This window comes from Ambystoma mexicanum, chromosome 4q, assembly GCF_040938575.1.
Source record: "Ambystoma mexicanum isolate Mex_15411 chromosome 4q, UKY_AmexF1_1, whole genome shotgun sequence".
In the NCBI taxonomy this organism is placed as follows: domain Eukaryota; kingdom Metazoa; phylum Chordata; class Amphibia; order Caudata; family Ambystomatidae; genus Ambystoma; species Ambystoma mexicanum.
The window spans coordinates 260,526,033-260,549,895 of NC_090928.1; the positions used below are offsets into that span (position 1 = coordinate 260,526,033).

The 23,863-nt window shown below is 45.3% G+C and overlaps 1 protein-coding gene across 2 annotated transcripts in view; it reads right to left on the reverse strand.

Moving 5' to 3' along the window:
• AHCTF1 (AT-hook containing transcription factor 1) overlaps positions 1-23,863 on the reverse strand; it is a 2,174,249-nt gene that overhangs the window by 936,746 nt on the left and 1,213,640 nt on the right. For both annotated transcript variants that reach the window (XM_069607832.1, XM_069607831.1), the window contains exon 23: positions 12,340-12,471. In XM_069607832.1, the coding sequence (XP_069463933.1) occupies positions 12,340-12,471 (132 nt within the window). The remainder of the gene's footprint in view (positions 1-12,339; positions 12,472-23,863) is intronic.

Sequence of the window (23,863 nt, forward strand, 5' to 3'; positions counted from 1 at the left end):
TATGCAAAATGATCCCCATTCATACAGCCTAGCTGTCACTCACACAGTGGAGTGGTCCATCTTGGCGGGAGACCCCTCCAGCCTATCAGGATAGAGTGCGACATGGGTTGCTGAGGCAACCCTGTCCAGGGGTCCTAACTCCCCCCTCCCACACAATGGACCCACCCCAGACTCAGTGGCGCCGGAAGAAGGGCTTCTGGGCAGAAGCCCGCCAAACGGACGAACAAAGGATCCCCGACGTGGGTTAGGATCGTAGAGAAAGACACGAGAAAGAAGTTATATTAAAGTTCTGGCAAATAAAACCTACCGGAGGAAAGGTAATATTAAAATGCACCGGCGGTATGTTAGAGGCTGTCAGAAAAAGTGGTAGCCTCGAACAACGGGAAAATCCTAGAGAGAAATATTCGTGGTCGAATATTTTTGGTAGTAACCACTGCCACCAGCCAGAAACTTTAGAGAGTGACTAAGGTACCCCCTCGAAAATGAACATAGGGGAAAAACTATTAACCTCTTCCAGTACCTCCATAGTAAGATGGGTTGTACTGGTTAGGTTCATAACAATTGACTAGTAAAGTCAACAGGGACTTTACATGCCCTGGGAAACAGTAGTCAGTCCCAGGGTATGGAGTCAATGTTTCGGGGTCACTACGACACCCCGGTGTCACTGCACTGAGGGCGCTGTGTAACACATGTGAATAAAGACGGTTCCTATGGGGGAGAGAAAATCCCATAGGCATTAAACACAAAAAAAGCCTAGAACACACACAGCATAAATGCCTAAAAGTGGGAAAAAAAAGAGTTTCGCTCTTAGCAGGTAAAAAGAAACAAACCCTTTCGAATCCAGCAAAGCTGCTGGGAGACTCTATAGGTAAGGGAAATTAGCCATAGTATGAGAATTCTCCCTAACAGTCTCCCATCCTCAAACAGGTCACCCTTTGTCCTAAACCCATTGTCACCCAAGTTGTATATCCCCATCCTCCTCCGCGATGAGCTGGAAGGACTCCCAACAATCCTGTCAGCAGCTGCCCTCTCACGTTCGTCCACACCTATCGCCCTGCAGCTATGCTGCCATAAAGTAGAGCTCATAGTTCGGAAAAATTAAGACCCCCCCCCCCTCCAGTTGCTAGTGAGCCCTTCCTCCTCCCAGTATCCCACAGCAACTCCCCAATCTTCTCATCCAACAACTAAAAGGATAGTTGCTTAATGCAATAAGGGATATTGTTTAAGTAGTAGAGCAGTCTTGGGAGTATAAGGATTTTGCAGAGTGCCACCCTTCCCATCAATGATATTGGCAACTTCTTCCAAAATTGAATCAAGTCCCCTATTCCTAACCGCGCTCCGACAGTACTGTGCACAAATGTCTCCTCCAGGTTATAAACATTTTTAATTCCCCAAGTACCTAAAGGCTTCTCCCTGCCACCTTACCCCCCAATCCAGCAGGGTAGCTAAATCGGGTTCACAGAGGGCAACTAACAGGAACAATAAAGACATTTCTGTGATGATGCGAAATCCCGACAGCACGCGAAAGTTACCTAGAATCTCTAACAGCATTGGCATATTCTCCCGTGGGTTCCCCACATAGAGTAATAAGTCATCTGCATACAAAGAGACAATAGGTCTCACCACTCCAGCCAATATCCCTGCTTCCCCCATCTCTTTCCAGAGAAACCTTGCCAGCAGCTCCAGTGCCATTGAAAACGGAATGGGCGAGACTGGGCACCCCTGCCTCGTCCCTCTCCCCAGCATCCACTGCAACGAGATCCAATTATTTGTTTTCACTCTCACTACCAGTCTACTATATAGCAGCCGCAGCCCTCAGGAGATATGTCCCCCAAGCCCAAAGGCCCTCAATACCCTAAACATCTAATCCCATTCTTGTGAATCAAAAGATTTAATCGCATTGAAGGATGCCAGTGCCATTTCCCCTCCCGGAATCTTTAACCTGGTCCATCACACGATGCAACCAGCTTAGGCGCCAGCCCCCACCCTTATAAATCCAAACCTGTCTGGATGCACCAGTATTGGAGCCACCCTATATAGTCTGGCAGCCAAGACCTTCCAGTCGACATTTAGCAATGAGATACGACAGTAGGATGCACTGTCCAGGGGGTCTTTGCGTTCCTTCATCAACTGTTATAACCCACTCGGTCATCGATTCCGGGAGCACCCCAGACTCAAAGTCCTTGTTGTATAATATTTTAAGGTTATACAGTGATATTAATGAAAATTAAATAAATAACTGTTTAAACGGACCTTAAATACCCCAAAACACATTTATTAAATATATATATGGGGGTGGGATAAGGAATGAAAATGGGTGGGGTGTTATAATCATAGGCAAACTGGGGACCCAAATAAAAAATAAAAAAAATCTGTATTTTTTGGGGGTAATTAAGGTTTGTTAAAAAAGTTTTAGCCATTACAGTTTTTGTTAAAATCACAATAAACCTTATTTAATTAGAGGGACCAGAGGTCTGCATATTTAAAGTAAAACTCTACCAGGAAACCATCTCTGCAAGGCTCTACCTTTCTTCATAGCCCACATAACACAGCTGATGTCAGTTTCCTCAATAGGGCCCTCCAGTCCTTCGCTTAGGTCCCCCTCTAGAGTCGGCAACTGTATCAAGTCCAGCAGTTCACCAGCCTCTGCCTCCGAGTACGTACCCTCGCTAGTATATAGAGATTGATAAAAGAACTGGAATGTATCATTAATCCCCTCCTGGGCGCTAATCAAGACTCACAATTCACACCCGATCGGTGCGACGGGGCTGTTCCCGATGGATGGGCCAGGCCAGTTACCGCCCAGCCTCATCCCTTTCCCCATGAATCCGAGCATCTTGCCTACTCCCATCAAAATGCGATAGCGAAGCCCGTCTATCACTGTGAGTAGCCAGTGCCTTTTCCAATTCCTCCCCTGTCCAATTCCCCTCTGCCAAATCCTTCTCCAGCACCAACACCGCCCACTCGGTCTCCCGCAACTAGTCTTGTACTACCCGCCTCACCCCAGTTACCTTGGAAATGCAGATTGCCGCCTTGAAAGCCTCCCATAAGGTCCCAGCTGATCCCACCGACCCCTCACTAATCTCAAAACCTCACTAACTCTTCTTGTAGTGTTTCCCTGAACGTCACATCCTCCATGCAAGTGGGGTGTTGTCACCATAGCTGTACCGGTGGGCCTAGCCGCAACCCCAGCAGGGGTGTCACTGGGGGGAAAATGATCTGAAATGATTATCCCCAGATATTCTGGCATGAATGTATTCCGCCCCCACAAAGATGTAGTCCAGTCGAGAATAGGACCCCTCAAACCTTGAGAAATAAAGAGTAGTCCTTTTTCAGCCGTGTGACCCTTGCCACAATTCCACAAAGTCGAGTTCCCCAACTACCTCCCTCAAGGATGCAGTCGCATGTGTACGTTGACCAGATTTCCCTGTACTGTTCAAGTGCGGGTCCAAAGGACAAACACCGCCCCCCATACACACAGCCCTTCCCTATATCCCCCCGCCAGTCTCAGTACCGATGGGAAATATCTATCATCCATGTTTGGTGTGTAGGAATTAATTACACAAATGTTCCTCAACTCAAATGCAACCAAGAGCAAACTGTCCTCCCCACATCAGTCAAGACCTTGTCCACCCGAATGGGAATCGTCGCTAAAATCCAAATCAGGACTCCTCTATGACGAATAAGATGTCCTCGCTACTAACCCACCCTCACCGCCTCGTGAATGAATCCAAATCTCTCTGCATCATGTGTGTTTCCTTGAGCATGCTCAGTTGGACCCCATGACTTCTCAGGAACCCCCTCACTTGCTGGTATTTCAACCTTTTACCTAACCCCCGGACATTCCAGGTCCGCATCTTAAGCCCACCCCACCACCTCATGGTAATTACTCCTGCAGCTCTCCCCAGTCCGTACCCATACTGTTTCAGAATTCACACAGCAGTTTATACTGTCAACTCAAATATTAATCCAAACAAACTGAACACCAATTGCCCGACTGTTTGCCTTGTCCCCCCCACCAACATTAACTCTGACCATAAGTTACCCATTCCAGTGGTCCTGGAACCTGCCCCCTAATCCCCCCATCCCCACCGCATCGCCCCCCAACCTCCCAGTCCAAACAACCATCACCAACTCCCCCCACAGCTCCAACTCACTCCCTTCCCCATTGCCCTGCCCCTTCCACCCCCCATCTATGTAACCCCACATCCATTTCATCCTCCTTCCTCCAGTGAACAGATCACCATAGATTCAGGAACTCGATCCTGTCAGACTCCCACTCTGCCTGCCTAAGGAACCTACCACTTCTCAACCCACAAACCCGTATTCGCAGTCTGCGAGCACCCCCACCCCAATTTCATCTCCTAGTGCATGGCCAGCTTGCCCCAGAGGGGTCTGCATCCTCAGAACATGAGACTGCTTCCCCCCTCCCCAACCCCTGCTGTCCAGAGTGTCGCCTTGGTGACTCCAGCCAGGCCAAGACCTCTTGCAGGGATGTAAAAAAACAGGATTTGCCCTGTGCAATAGTTTTCAGCTTAGCTGAATAAAACATCACATATTTAATATTGAGTTCCCAAAGGCAGTGTTGTACTGCAGAAAAAGCTCTCTGTAGGCCTTGCACCTCCAAGGTGAAGTCCGGGAAGATCGTATCTTTGCACTGCCCACCTCTAAACAGGGCGGCTCTATGAGACTCCTGCAGGATAGTGTATCTGTCCCTAAAGTTGAGAATCTTTGCCATTATCACCCTCAGAGGGACCCCGGAGGTGGTGCCCTGCAAGGCACCCTGTGTGCGCGTAACACAGTGAATAGCTTTGAGGCATTTCCCCTGTAGCTTCTCCAGCATCAGACGCTCTATAAACTGCTCCACGCTGGGCCCTTCCTCTCTCTCTCTCTCTCTGGGATCCCGAGTCAGCGTATGTTACAGCGATGGGAACGGCCCTCTGCATCTTTTGCCCTCGACTCCAGGGTCCTTGTCGCTCCCATCAACCCTGCCAGCTGGTTTTGGAGGTGCAGCAGGTCATCTACCACAGTAATGACTCTTCGCTCCACCGTCATCCTCTCGCATACCTTGCAGAGGTCTGCACGCTCCAAGGATATGTCCACTCCCACCTCCTTGATACTCCCTTCCAAGGATGTCCTTGTCGCCTGCATAGCCTCCATCAATGAGTCCAGCATGACTCCTCCAGCTTCTTTAGATGCCCCATCTCCTACGTGCACCATCACCTCTGGTTTCTGGTGTCTAGATTTGGGATCTGTATATTTCTCCATCTTCTGCTGACCCTTCACCATAGTCTCTCCAAGACTAGGCTCAGCTACCACATACACTGCTCTCTCTTCAGGCAAACCTTAACATCAAGGCTGCCATGTGAGGTCGGCCACGTCTCTCCTGTCTCTGATCTCACTCCCCTGGGGTAACACTGCACTATCCGCCACCAAAATCTCCCAGACCAGGAGCCAGTTCCACTGCCAGTACCTCACTCCCACTTCACCAGGCTGCAGCTCCGGTCTGAAGTCCTCCACAGCTGCAGCTCCCACACTCAGAAGAGCCTCAAAGTCCCCTTATGCGTGTCAATCGTGCGTGCCGCTAGCTCCTCCTGCAGAGCCAATTAACGAGGAAAGCGCCGTATTTCTGTGTCAACTAGCCTTAAGAATCCTTCCCTACACATCATGCACCTCCGCGGGCTTGCTCTCCCCCAAGGTGCAGCACAGTAAGCACTCCGCGCCTCCAGTCTACTCATAAATCATGCGCTGTCCAATTGATATTTAAAGTGGCAAAGGGATCGCTCTGCCCAAGGTCTGCCCAATGCCTCGCTGCGCCAGCTCCTCTCTTCCTGCGCAGGGTGAACATGAGCAAACACTGATCTGTTGTCTCTCTGTGGTGGGACCGTATCTGCAGGTCCTACAGCGTTGCTGTCATGGGCCAGGTCGTCCACCCCCTACCCCCCAATCGGCCACTTGATTTCTGCACGCCTCCACACACCGGCGACTCCGCAAGACAAGCCCCTATGCCGCCACACTTCAGTACCTGGCGGTCCCGAGGGCCACCGTCATAGCTCTACGATGCCAGGAATGGGGGGTCCGCCAACACCAAGTGGCACCCTCCAGCGCTGCACCCGCTATGTATGGGAGTTTGACAATGCAAGCCCGGCTGCGGCCATCTTTGCTGCCTTCATTCATGCTCCACACTTCAGTGCTTCCAGCTGGGATAGCTCTGATAAAAGCCCACCTTCAGCCCCCAGATCGCATTGATGGGGTCACTGGCAAGACCTCTTCTCGGATTTCACCAACGATAATGCGGTTAAATTGCTACTTAAGCAGGTTTTTGGCAGACGGCCCCAGGACCTCAGACGGATCAAGCATACATGATGTGGTCGCCGCATATTAATACTTGGAATTTAACGAGAATGGGGAGATGGGATCATGTACTCTGCAGGGTGGCTTTAAGGCCATGATTCAGGGAGTATTAATACGGATAGGTTGCCAAATGAATAGAGCTGCATCAGGAAAAGGACCCAAGGGCAAAATTGAAGCGGTACAACCAGGAGGGGCCCTTAATGAAACGATGACTCCAGAGCAGGCAGAGAAACTTAAAACTTATAAGGCCCAACTTAAAGACCTAATGGTGCATGATACAGAGAAGAAACTGCTGTTTCTTAAACAAAAGTATTACGAAAAATGTGACAAAGTAGATAAAATCCTTGCATGGAGGCTAAGGGAGAATCAGAAAAGTAAGTTGATGGGGGCTATTAAAACCCAAGTTGGTTCCGATTCATTACGATGTATCGGCACAGAATTCATAAAGTAGTAGAAGTTCCTATACAAATCTGAATCTGAATATGAATATGGGTCGCACATAGCAAAATTATTGGACTCAATGCTGATACCGGGGGTATCGGAGGGAATGACCGCCATGTTGGAGGCACAAATAACTGAGGAGGAAGTGATATGACGATAAAAGCAATGAAAGAGGACACCAAGCCTGGGGATGATGGGTTCAGGGTTAAGTTCTATAAACTGTTTAGCTCTACTGTGGCCCAATATTAAGTCAATGTTTTTAATAAGTTAATAGATGGGTGGGGGGGGGAATTGCCGGAGACAATGATGGGACATATATAGTAGTGATCCCTACAGAGGGGAGAGGCACGACCTTGTGCTCATCGCACCACCGGATCTACCTTCTTTACACGGATATTAAGATATTGGCGAAGCTGTTGGGGAACAGACTAGAGGGAATATTGCCAACCTTCATACACGGGGACCAGGTATGCTTTATCAGAGTATGCCAGTGTTTGGACCACATACGAAAAACAATCAACCTGATGCACTATACACAGATATCAAACCTGGACGCATGCCTGGTCTCTCTAGACTATGAAACAGCTTTCGACAGGCAGGAATGGCAGTACATAACTATGATTTTGGAGCGAATGGGGTTGAGGGAGAACATCCGCAAATGGGTGGTCGCATTATATAGCGCGCCGTTCATGCACGTACAGGTTAATGGAAGTCTGTCTGATCAGCTTTCCTTAACCAGAAAACGAGGCAGGGTTGTCCCCTTCGCCACTACTTTACGCGCTAATAATGGAACGACTGGCGATAGCGTTTTGCGAATATCAGGGGATAAAGCGAATTAGACAGGGAGAAGTGGAATTTAAGCTTTCTCTATTCATATATGACATCTTGGGCTAACTAGGGCATGTGCATACCTCTCTCCCTGTGCAGGTAGATCTTATTGCAACATTTGTATATTTCTTAGGGTTGAAAATTAATGTAACCAAATCTTCCATCATGCCAATACATAGACTGAATTTGCACCTCGATCACAGGATGACGGTACTTAATATAGGGGTGGAGAGGCCCTTGTTTAGGTACCCCAGCATTCTCCTGCCAAGTGATCTACTGAAGCTCTCGGCGATTAACTTTGACCCCCTTCTGGAGACCAGTAAACTAGATGGTGTCCGCTCATACTGTCCTAGGATGGCTGGCTGGCTGGCTGGATGGATGAGAGGTTAACATGAATGTCATCCTGCAGCTCTTGTATCTTTTTACGACTTTAACGACATAACTTAAGGAAAGTTTCTTTGCAGACCTTCAGTCAGAAGTTTGTGTGGCAGAATAAGTGTCCAAGAATTTATAGAATCACTCTCACCCTCCCAAGGGAATCTGGAGGGTTTTGGTTTCTCGACTTTTCCTTGTACTATAAAGCAGCCCAATTGGGAGTTCTACTCGAACATATAAGGAACGATCTAGGGTTGTTTTAGACGTACCTAGAGGACAAGGACAACCACCCAGTAAAAGTGAGGGACCTACTATGGGCCCTCCGCTAGGACATACAAAGAGGTCTGAGGGATCACCAGACTCTGGGGGTGTTGTGGTCTCGGTGGAGAACAAATAGGTTTAATGTCAACTTATCCTCATCACCGTCACCCATGACATCTGTGTGTCTGTGTGGGGGTCCTTACGAGTTCCTTACGAGGGACCTGGGGTATCAAGGCTTTCGGGATACGAAAGCATGGTCAGATGCAGGTTTGGAAAGAGCGGGACAAATATTTAATGACAAGGTTTTTCTGGATTACGATTCAGTTAGTGGCGTCCTGGGCAGAGACGAGATTACGATCTTTGAGTATCTTCGCCTCAAGGGGATCTTCTTGGACCAGAACTGGGGAAACAACTTGAAGCGCTCACTCCCCCCTTTTGAGAAGGTGATTGACTCATCAGAGTCCAGAAAAGGAATTCTCTTAAGGATTTATGGGGTGCTTATGACAGCAGACATGGTTGGTAGACAATGTTTTATGAAATACTGGAATGAGAGGGTAGAATAGGAGATTTCGGAGAAGTGGGATAAGATATAAGTTTCACAGAAACCTGTTCACGACAGCAATGCAGCACAATTTTAAGATGCTACATTGCTGGCACCATGAACCACTAAATCTTTCTAAAATGTTCAGTGGTACCTCCCCCTCTCTGCCCAAAGTGGTGTGGGCAAGTAGGTTCATTCTCCCATATTTGGTAGCGCTGCCCGAAAGTACAGAAATATTGGAGGGATCCCGGATAGAGAAGAATACAGATCTCCTAGAATGTGGGAAGCCATGTTCAGGGAAGGAAGAGTGGTGTTGGCCCAGAAGTGGTAGAGCATAGAGCTCCCAGATAATTCAGACTGGTTAGAGAAACTAAAAGAAATATTTACAATGAAAAGATTTACAGCAATTGTCAACGAATATATGGTTTCCTTGATGGAGGAACACAAAAATGGGGATGGACATTCATTAGAGCTGCATTCGAGAAAACCAGGGTTTATGCAGATCCTACTCCTTTTTGATGGTGAGGATATGGAGGGTAGAAGGATTGAAAATGTGGGGGGTAAAGACCAGAAAACCCCAGGAGGGAATGTATGAGACACAAGGGTAAAATCACAAGGACCCCGTGGGATAACAATTGTCAGGAGCCGAAATGAAAGTGTACGAGGGGCCAGGGGAGGAGTGTTTGGTAACAGATTTAAGAAAATATTCAGTTACGAATTGATTGTGAAAAACTTAAATAAAAACGAAAGTAGAAAGAAAATATTAGATGGCGTCTCACTCACTCATGCCTAACTCCTCCAAGACTGCAGTCCTCTATTAACCTGCCAAACAGGTTATCTCTTCATCTCCCCCTTAACTTCTCATCTCTCCCGACTACCTGCCCTACTTGATTTCAGCTTGTAACCTTGGGATTATCGTTGACACGTCTAACAACTTCTCTCTTCATCTCCAAATCTGCCACTGCTGCCAGACTGAACCTATTTAACATCAGAAAAATCCATCATCATCTTCCTTTCAATAATGCAGAACATCTCAGCTCCTCCTTAGTCCTTTCTAGATTGGATTACTGTGCCATTCTCCTATTTGGCCTTCCTAACTATGCTTTCTCTCCCTTAAACAAAGTAATCAACTATACTGTTCGCACACTTCTCAACTTGCCTCGATGTACCTCTTCATGTCAAAAGATTGGCTGGTTAACCATGAAACAAATGGGCCAAGTACAAACAACTTATCTTCAAAACTATCCATGTCCCACCCTACCTATCTACACAACTCACTCCCTACTCCCCCCATTTGTTACGATTATCCTCTGCCCACCACGCGTGCCCCGGTGCTCCCTCTCATTACCACTCTCTCCCACTGCTTATATGGAATGATCTTCTACATCTTTGTAGTGCCACCTCAAAGCCCTCCTCCTTTCTGAAGAAGTTTCGTAGCACTCCGCCCTTCATTGCCCTGCTTTCCTGACTTGCCCTTCAATTACAACCCAACTCCAATTTCATCTTACTCCACCCTTTACATAGCACTTCACCACCAGCCCTATCCTACGTCATGTTCGTCATGTTCTCGTCCCCAGTTTATTTATCACCTTCCCCTGCTACATCTGGTCATCAAATCACATTCTTGCACCCCATTGTAAAGGACTCACATCCTGCGTTCAGTTATATATACAAATGTTCTGTAAGCATTTCTGAGCCAAAAATGTTTTGTCGTTTTTCTTCTTAAATAAATAAATCGTTTTTCTAGTATAGTCTGTATCTTCAGTGATTTAGAGGAGGTGAGAATTCTGGTAGGTAGCTCTCGTTTTGTTAAGTGGGGTGTGGTCATGTTTGTCCGTTTTATTTTGCTTTCCATCTTTGTTCATTTCTATTTCTTGAATAGGCGCATATTTGCAGTTGTGGACGTTTTTCGTGATTGTTGTGGGTCGCAGTCTATTGATGGTATGCGTCAAGCTATTTCGTTGGTCGGCACCCTTGGTTAAGGGGTTCGCGGATGTTGATAACTCCTTCTGGTTCTAATCATGCTGGTTATGCCATGTTGTTGGGCAAACGCAAAACAAGGTTGACTGGGTTTGTTGGGCTATGACAGTGGCAAATGCCTTGCTGTTACAGAGTTGTGGTGGGGGAGGCCCATGTTTGTCTGGACCTCAAACGCTCTTTGGTGGCTCTTTGGTTACAGGGGTGAAAGACCTCCTGTGGTGAAATGGTTTGTTGGTCTGGGGCGTTTTCTAAGGTTTGTTGTGGTATGCTTAGGAACAGTTGGACTAGTAGTCGGTCAAGTTGGTTAGGGGTAGAGGTCCACAGTGCAGTGGAGGTCACTCTTGTGGTGGACTGTTCTGTGGCCATAGACCCTTATGGTGGGAGAATTTCTCACAGCTTCATGATTGTGAAGTTCGAAAGAGGCTGAATTTGTATTAGTGTCGAGAGAGAGCTACCAGCGGTGGAAGCCTCCAGGTGGTGGTTGTCTTTTGGTTGATCATCTTCGTGGTTTTGAGTTCAGTATTGGTAATGTTTGGCATGGCTGAGTTTGAGGCGGTAGACCCATAGAGTGGCTTGAGTTGGGGCAGCAGAATTCAATGTGGCCAAGTTTAGGGTGGCTAAATTCAGGGGTGATAAAAGTGCAGCCTTGACACAATCCAAGGTGGATAGGGTTAAAGGTGTATCTAATCAATGGTTGCAAAGGTTCAAACGGTGGCTAAATTCATAACCGTATGGATCAAAAGTGGCTAAATTTAAAAAAGCAGACATCTGGGCGTCTAGGCTCAGAGGTGGGAGGGTTTGAAGTGACAAAAACTCAGTGGTGGCGCTGTTCAGGGTGGTAAAATTCAGAGTTAGTGGGAGTAAATGTAGTAGGGTTTGGAAGAGGTAGGTTCTAAGAGGTGAAGCTTACAGGTTGTAGAAATTTCACGTGGCTGAAATGGTGAAAACAAAGATGAAATCTTGCGTCTTTATCTGCATCCCAGGAGCAAACTGCAGTGGACACTACACAGCAGGCTTCTCTGGTGGCAGATTATCATTCAAGACAGAAAAAGAAAGCAAGTTAGAAAGTGCACAACCACACAAGGTTTGTTCAGGCCCTATACGTAAAAGCAGTTCTCTACTGTTTCAGCGTACTGCGAATGACACAAGCAGTAATGTTGAATCTAGTCATTAAAGGGTTAAACATGACACAGACCTCATACTGAAGTTGCCCATTCTTCTACACAGGCTCCCAATTTCAGTTTTTAAAAACAAATAAGAAAAGAAATTGCAAAGAGGCATGGGAAAAAAAATCCATGGTTTGCAAGACCAACCTGACCAGAGCTGAAGAAGAGAAGGACTGATAACAGTGAGCCAATAAATGCATGGGGAAGTTGAGCTCTTGCAAACATACACTGATTTTCAGTACCTTTTTTACAGTGCAAATAATTTCCAATCCCTTGGCCTCAAACTGGGGCACCAAACCTCTAGCATCAAAGCAATCGTCTGTTAAACTGCAGTTCATTGTTTTTAAATAAACTGGTTACTAGCTCTGTGACACAATTAAAATGTGTACTTACCATCAGATTACCCTTCAAGGTCTGGTTCAGCTTCAATGCAGAGATATAATTAGCACGCTGTAAATGATGAACCAGTAGAAATTCCTGATTCTTAACACCACCGGTAGTCTGCAAAAAGGTTTCCAAACACTCCTAAGGACAGAATGAAAAATGTACATTATGTTATTGTGTATCTTCACCACCAGTCAAATAAGCATTTTTACAGCAGGCAAAACATATATATTTACTTTTTGGATTGATTACCACTCCCAACGAGTGCACTGAAGGAAGTAGAATGTAAACAAAAAAACACCCTTACACCTTTAATTTAGTATAAATGTTTGAAGTAGAGCATGTATCAACAGTATTTCCACAAGCTTTCTGGAATTCATTTTGGTGCGGGAAAGGGGTTAAGAGGAGGGTGGCAATGGGTGGATGGTATGCTTGTGTTTAGGGGACCAGAAGAGGAAGGAAGAAGTCACACAAAAAAATAAGTAAGTCATCTTCCTGTTAGAGAGACTTTTCAGAAGCAACCTGTTGAGGGGATCAGATGACCAAAGCAGTAACAGGGTATCTACACAGCGCGTCTAAATCACACCAAAAGCTAGCGTGACAGAGCATTCTGGCTATACTCTTAGGTCCTGTGCTGGTAATTAAGGTTTGATTAGGTCTATACAGAGAACAAAATGCACTCATGTAATATACTGAAAAATATATATCCCATTTATAAGTATTTGGCAGGAAAGTGTTTTCTTTTAGCCGCTTTCCCCATCTCTGACTGGGAGCCCCAGCATAACAGCTAGCTTTTCTTAAGTGAGGTCTTTTTAGTCTCAGTCTTAGCTTAACTCTTTTGGTATGGGGGCACTATTTCGTCCTTCAGTCTGCCAGTGCAGGGGCCTCTGTCCCCATACTTGTCTCTATTGTATAGCACAACCTCACATATGGAGAGTAGTGAAGGGCAACCTGGTTTCCACCTTTTGTTTTATTTTATGGGTGGTGGTCCCATGTTTAGGGTAGCCCCACAGGTGTGAGAAACCAAAGAGTCTCACCTACTAGTCCCTGGAGATCTCTCGCTCAGGTCGCCAGGGCACAGCCATCGCCTTCAGATCCAGACCCTTAGGGTGGACCAGCACGGGAGGATCACCTGGGTGAGGGCTCTTCGGGGAGTGGGGCGACCAATGGTGAGACGCAGTATTCCCCCCTTTTCCCGTACCCATGATCTCTTCCATTTCATAGGATTCTCTGGTGTCCCAACTCCCTCCCACCTTTTCTACACAAACACTGGGCTGAGGAAGAGGCCCTTACATATCTCATTTGACATGTCCCGCTAATCGGGTCAGGCAAACTCAGACACATACATCTGATACCCATTAGCCGTCCCCACATAGATAAAAGGCAGAACAGAGACGCACCCTGAGCAAGGTGGAACACAAGAAACAGCAGAGCTTCCGGAGCAAAGGCGAACCTACTAGACCAGAAACTGACAGAGGGACGATAACCAAGAGTAAAGGAACCTAGGAGTTCCCTGCAGGAGGTTGTTGCCTCTAAACAACCATAAGAGAGACGTGGAGAAGCCCGAATCCCAGACAAGAAGACTGCATTGTGCTTAAAAGGCACCTGTGACCTTCCCGGGTGAACGACAGAGTTGGGGAGGTGAGGCAGAGCCTGCGGTATTAAACTTGGCTTGTGAATTAAAATGGCAAAAGACAAGATAAGAATGCACACAGCCGGTGAGTTGACAAGCAAGATGAAAGACTGGTGTGTGTTGAGGAAAGATTGTAGTGGCAACAATATATCTTACAATTGAAGGCTGCACGCGTGTGTATGAGAAGCGAACAAAGGCAGACCTGTGGTGAACTTTAAATTACTGATAACTGTGAAGCCAGTGATACAGAGTGGTCCAGCGAAAGGAAGTAGGTCATTCAAAAGTCTCTGCAAAAGGTGAAATGTTTTTGTTATAAAACAACAAAGTGAATGAACTTTAAAAAGCGTGATAATTAAGATTGAACCCGGCAAAAGGGGAAGTGGAAAGTGAATATTGAACTCTTGTGGTTACGAAATTGTACTACACAGACCAAGAAACGCGGGGGCAAATAATATAAAAGTGCAAGCTGACGGGAAAGTCAAAGTGGTCCTGTGGAGGTCTATAGTAAAAAAGAAGTGTGATAAGCTAGGGGAAGGAAACCCCTACAGAATGTGAATAAAGCTTGGAGAAGGGAGGCCTGCATAAACATTTGTTTTAAATGTGAACCATTTTTGTTGAACTGTGAAAGAACTTTTGGAACGCTGGAAAAGTGGTCTAATGTGGAAGGCCAGGCAAGCCTCTACCCACGTTTTGAAATGCTTTGTTTTGAAAACCTGAGCCATTGTGCCTCATCCTGTCTACTGGGACTGCCTTACTCTGTGCTGTCCAACATGGAGGGACAGCTGACTCTTTGATTCTTTATATTCTAACCATTTTTTTCCTTCGCATACATATTCCCCTTTGAACACTTTTTGCATGAGAGATAGGGCAGGCATTAGGTTTTGTCAGTATAGGCCATTTTGATTTGACAAAGACCGACTAGGACTGTGTTTTCTTTATTATTTGATGATAGAGACTACTCTCATCTTCGCTATAGGGCAAAGACGACGTTTTTCCAAACACCGAAAATTGAATAAAGGCTTTACAAATTGTACCTTTTGTGTCAGTGTCATACTCGTCATGCCATGCCCCCCTTACATATGGTGTCAGGCATTGGATACGACTCAATTAAGACAAATTGGGGGACCCTAAAATGCCAGAAACTTAGTCATAGAGCCTCAGACCCCTCTACCACCACAAAAGAATCCATAGGCTTGATATTTTTAGCATCAGAGAAGCCACCATTACTCCTGGAAAGCGAGAGACGATTCCCATGGACTTAGTTCTAATACCCCCTGCGGGCTGTTATAGGTCGGCCTTGAAACACTTGTGTATAGGCGGTTTATAAATGCCATATCACATCATATAAGATTGACCCCAATATATGGTCTAGCCTGGAAATTTGGCATAGATGTCCTACAAGGCGTTATAGACCCAGACCTTCAGGGAGACCTACAAGTTCTCTCACAGAACCATGGCAAAATCCTGTTTGAAATATGTCCTGGGGACAAAATTGCACAGGGAATTCTTCAGAAAGCACTATTTCCCTGTTTTGAGAAAGAAATTGAACAAGAGTAAATAGAGAGGTAACTTAGGCTTTGGGAGGCAGATGAGATACGTACCATCGAGAAAAAAAGGAACAGCAATCTACCATCCTTCCCGACCTAGCTTCCGCCCAGCAAAATGATCCAGTACTCGCAGAGGCTTTCTTACAAGTAATTCCTGAGAGAAGGACAAGAAAAGTGGAGCCCCTTTTTCTTCCGGCAACAAGGATTACTATATAGAAAGGAAACCTCCAGAGAAGGCCCAAGTAAGACTCAATTAGTAATACCCAAAACCCATCGCAGGATCGGGTTAGAGATTACATGCTCTAATTTGACAGGGGGACGCTTGGGACAATCTAAAACCCAAACACACATCAGTGGGAAATTCTATTGGCTGGTTATCCATGCTGACGTAAAGAACTTAATTTCGATATGCGAGATATGCCAAAATCCCAGCTCTCATATTCCCCCACCTGCCCTTCGGAACCCATTACCGATAATAGACGTCCCCTTCTCTAAAATCACGATGGATATCATTGGACCGTTGGAAACTTAGAAACTGGGCAATAAATATGTTCTTGTAATCGATTACGCTACCCGGTACCCAGAAGCCTTCGCACGCGGAACAACACAACCCAGCAAATTATAAAACAACTGTTGCCATTTATTTCTAGTGTTGGTTTCCCTAACGAAATTCTAACTGATGGGGCTTCCAATTTCATGGGTAAGCTTATGGGTGAAGTTAAGGAAATACTAAACATTACCACCTTAAGAACCTCAGTTTACCAGCCCCAAAAGGATGGACTGGTAGAGAGATTTAATAAGACCCGGAAAATTAGCCTGAAAAAGTTAGTAGACGAAGATGGGAAGGACTGGGATCATATAATCCTGTGGGCCCCATTTGTAGTGAGAAAGACCCCTCAAGCATCCACCCGTTTCTCCCCTTTTCAGTTACTCTACGGGAGAGAGCCAACAGATGTCTTAGACATGCTCGGGGAGACCTGGGAAGAAAGAAGAGGTGCCAATCCCCCTCACACAAATTGCTACTCGACTATGAGAGCACACAAGACTCTTCTAGACTCTAGTCCACACTCGTATGGAAAAGGTTCAAGCCCAACAAAAATGTACCTACGACAAGAGGGTAAATCCAAAATCATTTTCAGTAGGACAGAAAGTGCTAGTCCTCTTAGCAACCTCTGAAAATAAACTTGTTTCAAAGTGGCACGGGCCCTATGAGGTACTAGAGCAAACAGGAACCTGTACCTATAAAATAGCTCAATCCGATAGAAGTCAAAAGACCCATCTCTACCACCAAAATTCAAGAAGCTCTAGCCAATAAAATCACTCTCCTGCAAAAGAAAATAGCTGTCAAAAAATTAAACCTGCTACCTCACACTAATACCCCAAAACATGGCCCTACCCTCCCTAAACCGTATCAGTTTCAAATTTACCTCAGTGTCTACCCAAGAAGTACTAAACATTATTGTTTCACTCAAACCCTCCAATTGCCAGGGTAATACCTGCCCAGCATCTGTCATAAAAGAAGCTGCCAGCGAACTTGCCCCCTTAATCATCTGGTTAAACAATGCTTCCTTCCGCACAGGCACTGTGCCTACCAACTTGAAGAATTCATGGGAACTCACACTTCTAAAAAAAAAAAAAACACATCTTAAGACTCTAGCATCCCCACGAACTTTAGACCCATCACAACAGTCCCTTTTTTACTTAAAATCATTGACAAAGCTACCTACAACCAGATACAAACATATCTGAAGACCAACAAGCTACCTGGACTCTGTCAATCTGGCTTCAGACCCCAACACGGCACAGAAACAGCCCGGATTGACCTGAAGATCCAGATCGATGACTTGAAAGATAAAGGGAAACCAGCTCTCTTGCTCCTGTTGGACTGGCTAGCTGCCTTTGATCTGGTAGATCATAAGGTGCTATGCAAACGCCTCTCTACTGCGGCCCACTTTTCAACAGAAGAAACGGCATGGATCCAATCCTTCTTAAACAATAGATCCATGAGAGTCTTCTCGGCTTCGGCAGCAGCCGATCCCATCCCCATATCCTGCGGAGTCCCACAAGGTTTGTGTGTATCACCAAACCATTGTTTGATCTGGACCATCTGTGTGTCAGCTACACTAACTATCCAGATGACATCCAAATTCTCATACCCCTGACAGGCGATAACAACAAGGACCTTGCTATTATTGATAAAATCTACCTCACCATTCAGGCCTGGATGGCCACTCACGGTCTGTGCCTGAATGATGAGAAGACTAAGATGCTCCTCTCAGCCTCTCCCATCAATATGAAAAAACTGAGCAACCAATACTTTTCCTTCAACATTGATGGAAATGACAAAGGTGGCAAATGAGGTAAAACATTGGGTTTTTACCTAGACTCCTCCCTGAGTCGGCGCAAACAGGTCAGCGCAGCAGCCTCCGCCACAGCTTACACCTGCAAGCTTATTTAGTCTTGCAAATCCTTTCTCTCTAAAAAAAAAAAGCTGCACCACATAGCCAGATCTAAAAAAAAAGCTGCACCACATGGCCAGAGCGCTATTATTGTCTAAAAACGACTACTGCAATGAACTATACGTAGGTGCCAGCAAATACATCAAACTCCAGATCCTGCAGAATAATGCCCTTAGAACTGCCTTGGGCATATCCAGAAGGCAACACATCTCAGCAACTAGACGTGATAACAATTGGCTCTCCATGAAGGAGAGAAAACAACTCAAAACAGCCTCCCTGACTCACAGGTGTCTCAACAATGCAGCTTCTCAATACCTTAATGAAATATTCACCAAAACAACCCAATCCAGCCCACTAGGATGACCAACTCTGGCTGCCCAAGAGTGCCCAGGTACAAACTAAAGAAAGCAGGTGGTAGCAGCTTCCCAGTTATGGCTGCTCAACTCTGGAACTCCCTACCCACTACAATAAGAATCGACCAGTCCATCTACAAATTCAGGAAAGACACCAAACTTTAGCTCATCTCCAAAGATGCACCTCAGTAGACACTGCTAGCCTTCCCTTAACTCAAACCATGTACAGTAACACTATACCTAGTTCTGTCCACTTCCTGGCCTTCTTAGACCAGTTTTGCTACCCCTTTTCTCCCCGACATCATTATTATATTGTATACTGCCTGCACATGTTACTCCTTTATTGTATGGACTTACTGTGTATTCCCTATTGTGTATCTAATTGTATATATTCCTTTTATTGTAATGACTTACTGTGTACTGCCCATTGTGTAACTAAGATAATGCATATCCTTGTAATGCGCCCAGATACCTCCGGGTTTGGAGCGCACTATAAATAAACAAACATAATGCTCTTGAAAGAGTAGAAAGAAAGTCATTCCACGACTAGCTCTTCTATATTGTCTTGTTTGGTACCCGAGCAGATAGTTCTTGGGGAATAAGCTCAGAGTGGCCTATCTAAACATAAGCAAGAGAATTTGAACGACCTTATTATGGTATCCCCTGAGGTATTCTGCTAATAACCAGGGAGAGTACATGATACATACCACTATATTAGAATCCCAAAAGGGAAAGTGGCCAATTTGAAGCCACACAGACTCCCAGAAGCACGAAAGCAGGTAGTGATTGATGGTTACATTTGTTTTTAAAGACAAACATCATCGAAACCCCTTTGAATCCATGGTACTCCCCTATTGTGTTGGTGACTAAACCCGATCACTCTTTTAGACTTTGCATAGACTTTAGGCAGGTCAATGCCATCTCTGCCTTCGATGCCTATCCCATGCAATGTCTCAATTTAATAAATAAACTTGGAAATGACACATTCTTGTCAACCCTAGATTTAACAAGGGATATTGGTAGATCCCTGTGCATGATCCTGATGAGGAAAAGACTTCTTTCTCAACGCTAATAGGATTATTCCAATTCAAAGTCATCACTTTTGGATTGCATGGGGCACCAGCAACTTTCCAATGACTCATGGACAGCATATTACAGCCTTATTCCGATTTCTGTGGGGCCTATATTGACGACATAGTATTTATGGTAAGACAAGGGAAGACCAGCTTTTCCATCGGTCTACTATTATGTGAACCCTCCGATAGGCCGTCTTGACTGCCAATCCATCAAAATGTAAGCTAGCTCAGTCAGAAATGAAATACCTAGGCTTCTTAAGTAGGGAATGGCAGTGTCCAGCCGCAACAAGAAAAAGTGAAAGCTGTCCGAGATGCTCCCACTCCAAGACCAACAGAGACCTCAGGGCATTCCTAGGACTGAGTGGATATCATCGTAGGTTTATCCCAAATGTTTCAGATAGAACAGCCAAACTGACAAACTAAGAAACGCGTAAACACAGAACATGTGTTAGACTGAGGACGATGCTTGTTACACTAACCTGAAACAACCCTTATGACAAAATCTAATATTAAAAGTAGTAGACTTGGCGAAGGAATTGGCATTCCTGACCGATGCCTCCCTCATAGGCTTAGGAGCAGTATTATCGTAAATTCTACAATGGATAAGAACACCCCATCCTATTCACTAGTCGTAAACTCTTCAACCGTGAAAAGAACTACTATGTGTTGGAACTGGAAGCCCTTGCCATCAAATGGGCAATTTTCCACCTTGAGTGCTATCTTCTAGGGAGAAAATTCACACTCATCACTGACCGCTCACTTTGTGTGAATAAGTCAATGAAAGTACTCTTAACCCTTGAATCATGCGATGGCTCTTAGACCTGCAACCCTACGGTTTCACTGTGGAACACCGAAAAGGTAAGGAACAGGGGAACGTCTCTTTCCTTTCCCTGTATCCCTGTGAAACAGATGCGGCTACATCGCATAGGGGAAAGGTATGTGAGAAACCAAATTGTGTCTTCACCTACTAGTCCCCAAGGATCTCTCTCTCTCAGGTGGCCAGGGCATATGTTAGGCAAAGTTTGCATGCAGTACCCTCTGGGAACACTACAAACAACTCTGACTACAGGTATAGGAAAGCCAACCTTTGGTAATAGCTTGTACTACACAGTTTTAGTAGCGTGTTGAGCAGCCAGGCTTATCTCAAGAAGAGTCAATGTGAGCTGTAGTGGAGTTGCACAGAGATTTACAGTTACAAGTATTCAAATAAACTCTTATACTCAAGGTTTCTTGAATAAACAATTAACTTATCAGTCAGTTAGAATAAGCCTTCTTCAGAAGGGAGAATTATAACAGTAAAACTCAAATATATTTCATGAACTACACACTCTTAAAATCGCTAAATCAGTAGAAACCCTTTTGGGATGGCCCACAGACACTACCTACACCCTTAGGTGACTTCAATTGCTAGGGTGCTGGGGACATTAATATATCACTATTGCATTTAGAATCAGATAGTAATAAGTCACAGGAAAAGATTATTTAGAACACAAAAGAGACCACAAATATTCTTAAGCAGGCAAATACTTTCAGATCCCCCAATAAGAGTCATTCAGTGGAAGAGGCTGAAGCACTTATTTGTAGGCAAGTAGAAAGTCTTTGCACAGTATTTTAGAAGTCTTTGGAGAAAAGAAGAATAAAATGTAGGGCCACAAGCGGATTAGACTTGTGAGTAGTAGAAGATGCAAGCAACTCTACAGTAAGAGGTAAGTTCTCTTAGACTTTGTACAGTACCTTTAAAATGAAGGAAGGGTCCAGCAGATGACTCAAGTTAGTGTGCAGCTCTGCAGATCTCACTGTTTCTGGACCTCCGTCGTGGGGACAAGAGGGAGGACGCCTGGGGACTCCTGCACTGCACTGCAATGGGACGGTCAAAACTTGTAACCGGCAAACTTCATTTTCAGTGGCTGTTCAGTGTTTCAGCTCCTCGCGTCTACCGCAAATTGCACCACCGCAGTTACTGGCCGTCGAGATGGACTTTCCTTGCTTCTGGGGTCCCGCACTCTGTTGAGGGGGTTCAGGCTCAGCCAGTCCTCCTTCCTGGGAATCCGGAGGATTTTCCTGGAGCTCTGGGCCAGCTTAAAACCAACACACAATCTGGTGTTCCTCTCCCTGGCTATATGGTTTCCAGCAGCAACCCTGTGGAAATGCAACCAGCTCTGAGATGGATGTCCAGGTGGTTTACTTTGGAGTTGATTGGTCCCACTAACTCAAAAGGGAGAAGTCGTCCTTGCAGCGGCTTCTCTGTCAATACAAACAACATCAGCAGGTATTCACCGGGCAAACCAACGGTCCAGGAGTTGCAGCAGGCATCCTCTTCAAGTTCTTCTTCGGTTCCTTCGTCCAGTGGTCGACTCTGCCCTCCAAGCCTTGCCTTTTATTCAGTTCTCTCCCATTAATTCCAGCCTAGCTGTCAGTCACCCAGCAGGGTGGCTGTCCTTGCCGGACAGTCAGCCGGCCAATCACGCCAGAGTGAATTTGGGTCTCCTAGGAGACTAAGCACAGGAGACCCTCACTTCCTGCCTACCACAGACACCCTGCAGCCAGAGGCGGGCTTCACTCGTGAATCCCGCCAAAGGCAAAGCTATCAATGGGACCAAACCGGGTTTGGCGCGCAGAGTAAATCTCAAGAAGGACCTTTCCACAAAGAAATGGCAAAAAAGGAAGACCGGGCCATTTTGACAAAAATGGCACCCTTGGGTGCTTTACTGCAACTGCAAATGCAGCACCCAGTAAATGCACACCATGGTAGTTAAAACGAAACCACTGCCACCAGCCATTCAGTGAGAAAATGGTAACATAAAAAATGTTACATGAGAAGCTAGACAAAGGGGATACTAGGTAACCCCTCCAGCACCCTACTGAAAGATAGTGTGTGCTGGGGCTAGAAATTTAGAATTGTCAGTAAAGTCAATTTCACTTTACTGCTCTGGGAAACAGTAGTTGATCCCAGAGAAGATATTTAAACCTTTGGGAAATCTGAAAGACTTCCCCTGTGCCACTGCACTGAAGGTGCTGTGTGACACACAAAGAGAAAACAGTGTGCAAAATCACATTAAAATACATGAGAGAGTGGGACGAAGGGTCTCACTCTCTCCAGGTTATCCAGCAAAGTTGCTGGGGGTCTCGAAGGTGGAGGCATTTCTGAGAATTCTCCTTAACAGCATTGCCATCTCTTTTGGATCTATACCCTGGGGGTGGACCAGTGCGGGAGGATCACCTGGGTTAGGGTTTTTCAGGGAGTGCATACTTGCCAACATTCTGTGACCAAAAAGGGGTAGGATTTTTGAAGTTTCAAAAATAGAAATTAGCAAACTTGTACCATCGCAGGGCATGACATCATATAAAATGTTCCCCTGATCAGATGACAAGAAATGTCTAACTGGTATCTTCAGATTTCTTGAGAAATCACATAACCAATGAGTCACCTGTGAGAATTGCGTTACGCCTTTTTAGTTTTGGCTATTTAGGGTGTTGTGAGCTCTTCCTACAAGTCAACAATTGGCAAGGAAAGTGAGAGAACGAGGAGAGACACATGGGCTATGGAGTAGGAAACACTGCCTGTCGGGGTCTGACTTTTACCCACCCATTGACCACGCTGGTCCGGATGCCCATTCCCACCCATTGAGTGTCTCTCACTGTGCAAAATACACATCAATGGGATTTGTAGGAGTGCTTTAAGGTTTCCAAAATGATTAATAAGCAGTCTATTTGCAGCTGTAAGCAATCTCCTAGTGTGAGAAACATGTCTTGACCGAGTATGCCTTTAGTCACTTGATTTATAAGGTAATGTGTGTCCTTGCACTATATTACTATTAAAAACAATCATGGCAAATCCAACACTTTTGGATTTTGTATAGGCATTAGACAGGCTTTACCAGGCACAACCATAACGTGCCCAGTTAATAAAATAAAACCATTTTCCGTGTATTAACTTTTAATGGGAGGTAGTAGTACCATAATGGAAAAGTCTGGAAAGTGCCTATGGCATGCATAACAGCCAAAACGATTGGCTTTGCCATTGCTTGTTTTTGACAGGAATGTAGTACAATTAACTGATGTTCTAGGACACACATTTGATTATAATCACATCTAACAGTTGTGGCTTTTGTATAGACATTAGTGGTGTTTGCCAGGAAGATCCATAATGTGCCACGGTATTACCATTTTCCAACTGTTGCCGTATTATGGAAGGTAGTACAATTATGGCAGCGCTAGAAAATTAAATATCACCGTTCTACCCAAAAAACATTTGGCTATTACATTACTTTAAAAAATATTATTTTGTAGGGAATCGAAATACAAACACAAAAAGAAAGTAACCACATGCTGTTTTGTAATACAAATACTCAAATAGCCTAAAACCATACACATAACAAACCGTAAAAGCAGAGAGAATAAAGACCCAAAGATAAGTAGGTAAGAAAATAAAATGAGACTATCAGAAGTTCAAGCAAAATAATTC